Genomic DNA, 4,196 nt, shown 5'->3' on the forward strand with positions numbered 1-4,196 from the left:
AGCTGGAGAAGCTGCTTCCTTTTAAATAACATTCTAAAAGGTCTCAGATCAACTATAAACATACAAATAACATTCCCCATATCAAAACCCAATATCAATATCATAGTGTTGGACATTTAAAACAACTGCATGGAGTTGATAATCCTTCCTTCTTTCTTTAATTACATTTCTTCCCTTCCATTCTTCCTTTCATTTCCTTCCTTAAATTTCATTCCTGCTATTTCCTCTCCCACCTTTCTTTCTTATTTCCTTCCTTCTCTCATTCATTTCCTTTCCATTCCATTCCGTTCTGTTCTTTCCTGTTCTCTCTCTTCATTTTTCTTTTGTCCAGCTCCCTCCCTTTTGGCTTCCTTCTCTCTCTTCTCTTCTTCCTTCTTTCCACCAAACTGATATGCTCTTTGATGGACATTGTCCCATGAATGAAAGAAAAATTGTGGGATATAGGGTGGAAAAGATGCTAAATGCTAGCATTTTTTACTGGTTGGCATTTAAGAAATTACCTACATTTTTATCCAATTCTCTGTCCTAATCCTATAAGTTTCAGCTCAAGGTACAATGAGTCTGCCTCTCTTTCACTCACATTCCACTGACCTTCCTTACCCTTCAGATCCAAAGGCAATGGGATCCTACAGATTCCTGATCCCCTGGATTGGTATGTATAAATAATGACTACATTCCACTCATCAGGTAAATTTGTCACAAGTTTTCTCTTTGACTCATAAAGAGCAACAGGTGTCCAATCACCACTATCAAAACCCCTACAGGCGAATCAAGCCTCATTTCTCCACTTTTCCAAGGTCCTAACCATATCATCTTGGTGATTACAGTTCTCTAATAATTCTGCTCCTTCCGCATTTGTTCTCAGTTTGCTTAAAATGTTAAGATCTGTCTCTCAGACCAACATTTTCAAGTTGCATCTCATAGCTATTATAATCACACCCCATGTATCAGTTAAATAGAAAACTCAGCATTCCTAAAATCGGACTTTTAAAAATTGTGCAAATGATGTCTTCAGCTGTTTCTCTTCCAGGACAGTTATACTCCCTCCCAATTTGTCTCCAATAGCCCCTTTGTTCCCATCTCCCCCAAATACACTCACTCACTCACTCACTCACTCACTCACTCGCGCATCTCTGGCTCAGGCGAAGGTCTGCTCCTGTTGAATGGGCCAACATGGTTCCAGCACCGACGGATGCTGACTCCTGCCTTCCACTATGACATCCTACAGCCCTACGTGCAGCTCATGGCCGACTCTGTCCAAGTGATGCTGGTGAGTGGGTCTCTCTCTCTCTCTCTATTTCTCTCTCGTACCCACACACACACTCTCTCTCACAGATCCCTGCATGCACTCTCAACACACCTTCTCATAGTCTGCTCTCAAACACACTGTCCCAGGGACATCCATCAGACACAGAATGACACTCTCAGACCCACAAGCATGAATATTTCAGCTGTTAATATCTGAGGGGTAAAAACAAAATAAAAAAATGGATTTTTTCAAAACTATGTATTTAATTTTTTTAACAAAACAATCATTTCCTTCAAAATATTCTATATTACACTTAATACATTTGTTAAATCTGCAATTCAATTCTTGGAAACATTTTTCAAACTCATCTGTTTGGATGGCTGATACCCCCCTCATTTTTCCCTTCACCTCTTCTACATTGTCAAATCACTGTCCATTCATGTCTCTCTTAACTCGGGGAAACAAAAAGATGTCTCACAGAGGAAGTCAGATGAGTAAGGTGCTTGGAGCAAGACAGGCATGCTGTTTGTTACCAAAGAACTGGCCCACTGATATGGCTGTGTTAGCAGGTGCATTGTTGTGGTGCCAAACCCAGCCAACCCCATCTGCCACAAATCAGGCCTTTTTTGTCACACACTGTTATGCAATCTTTTCAGAACCTCTAAATAGAAAGCTCGATTAACAGTCTCACCTGGTGGAAAGAATTCCAAATGCATATACCAGTCAAAATTTTTGTCCTTTCGGGAAGTCGATGGACATCCAGAATGAGGTTTCTCATCAATTGACATTTCACCTTTTTTGCAACTAGAAAACCACCTATACACTTGATTTTTCACCACAGCACTGTCCTTGCAAAGCTGTGTTCAACATAACATCTCTTTCTGTGGCATTTTACTCCAATAGGAAACATTTCACAGCCACACCCTATTTTCTTAAATCAGCAATCATAGAAAAATGAGGTTTGAGTGAAACTACTCTTACTGAAAAATTCACTGTGCCCAAAAGGAACCATCCCAGGTGACGCCACTGGATGCACTAACTCAGAATGAGTTCTTGAGGCTCGCCTAGTTGGAAAAATTTGTACTACAAAAGCTATGCTGTGCCCAGCACAATTCCAGGTTTTTTGGGGGAGGGTGGGTGGGTAACACCTCATACATACATATTGTCAACCTCATAGATACATTTATAAGTCCAGGATCTGTTCACTCACACAGACGCTTATGTGCACTATCACTCACTCTGTTGTGATTCTGTACTTTAGCACAGAGATGCTCAAACGTGCTCGCACTCATGGTGAGACATGGATTCAGACAAACCTACTGACACATAAACACACATATTAAGACACACCAAGATACACTTATCCAAAATACATAGGTATGCACTCTACACATGTTTGCACATGTGATCAAATACACCGACGTCAGTGTGACCAAACAAGTTCAGTTCTCATAGTAGCATAAATAAAATCCCTGCACACTCCTCTGGCACTTACAAAAGTTGTATTCTCAGAGCACTATTGGGAAAGTACTTGTCACTATGACTCCACATGGTCTTGACCACATGGGTGTGTAGGTGGTTTGACAGAGGATCCCACCACTATCTTGGATCCATGCTTTCTTCATAGCCCATCTTCTCACCACCCACTTCCATGTGTTCTTGTCATTCATCTGGTCTGGGGTGCATTACTTGTGCATGAATTTGAGCCACTCCTTAGAGACATGGACCCTGGATATATATTATCCTGGTTCAGCCCTATCATGCCACCACTGCAGCATGAGGACTCTGATTTGTTATCCACTTTTGACTCACTACAAAAAATAAAATTACTGAATGAAAATGAAGTTCCCGGTGCCTTTTCTATGAAAGAACCCAGCCTGATGCTTTAGACTTTATCTGGGATCCACATATTTGATACCTGAAAATTTGGCACATAAACTCTCAGGACAAGAAGCTATCCTGCTTCGTAAGGCCAGAATAGAAAAAAGAAAACCATTATAATTTATCAAGGGTTTATGAAGGAGAGAGGAGATGGGAGGCAGGAAATGAGCTGATACCAAGGGCTCTAGTAGAAAGAAAATGTTTTGAAAAGGATAATGGTAACATATTACAATTGTGCTTGACACAATGGATGGATGGATGGATTGTGATAAGAGCTGTATGAGTCCCCAATAATGAGTAAACAAACAAACAAAAACAAAAAAATTGGGTGTTGGTTTATGGTGGTAACCAATAACCAATGAAAATTGCTCCATAATTTGAATCTTGATTTATATTAATAAAAATTGAAATTAAAAAAATCAATGGAAAAAAATAGACATTGTTTTACAATATTTGCTTTACAGTCTTACTTTGTAACAATGTCATTGGCTTAAGGAATGTCATTGGCAAGGAATTCCCAATAGGACATTCAGAGAGTAGAATCCAACCTGATTAGGAAGACCTCTGGGGCACTCTGAGTAAAGCCAATGTCCCCTTCTGCACAGGAAAAATGGGAGGAGCTTGTCACACAGGACTCACATGTGGAACTCTTTGAACATGTCTCCTTGATGACCCTGGACACCATCATGAAATGTGCCTTCAGCTACCAGAGCAACACCCAGTTGAACAGGTCAGCAAAACCTTCAGCTCAGAGCCCTTGTTCTTACCAACTGATCGGGAACTTACCTGATGGACAGGTGGGACAGCTGGGATGGTCGCCTCCAAACAAAGCAAGATTCTATCCTAAAAGCAAGCTACATAATCAAAAGCCTGATTGCTCGTGCCAGTTTACAAGGGTTGGGGACCACAAGGAAAATAAGATCAAAAGGCATAGATTGCTCTGTGGTGTTATGCATGCTGCTTGTAGCTGTCTTTACCTAGATTTCCACTCAGAGTCAGAGATTTCCCTCTCCTTTAGTCTCATCTATATCTTCTTCTTCTTTTTTTTTCTTTCTATATCTTCTTC

The 4,196-nt window shown here is 40.5% G+C and overlaps 1 protein-coding gene across 1 annotated transcript in view; it reads left to right on the forward strand.

Moving 5' to 3' along the window:
- Nucleotides 1-4,196, forward strand: part of LOC101638864 (cytochrome P450 4A11-like) — a gene marked incomplete at its 3' end in the record, with an annotated part of 26,303 nt that overhangs the window by 7,278 nt on the left and 14,829 nt on the right. The window contains exons 4-5 of the mRNA XM_045291765.1: nucleotides 1,143-1,270; nucleotides 3,736-3,927. Coding sequence (XP_045147700.1) covers nucleotides 1,143-1,270; nucleotides 3,736-3,927 — 320 coding nt within the window. The remainder of the gene's footprint in view (nucleotides 1-1,142; nucleotides 1,271-3,735; nucleotides 3,928-4,196) is intronic.

This window comes from Echinops telfairi, unplaced genomic scaffold, assembly GCF_000313985.2.
Source record: "Echinops telfairi isolate 266 unplaced genomic scaffold, ASM31398v2 ScPeMD7_443;HRSCAF=831, whole genome shotgun sequence".
Classification (NCBI taxonomy): domain Eukaryota; kingdom Metazoa; phylum Chordata; class Mammalia; order Afrosoricida; family Tenrecidae; genus Echinops; species Echinops telfairi.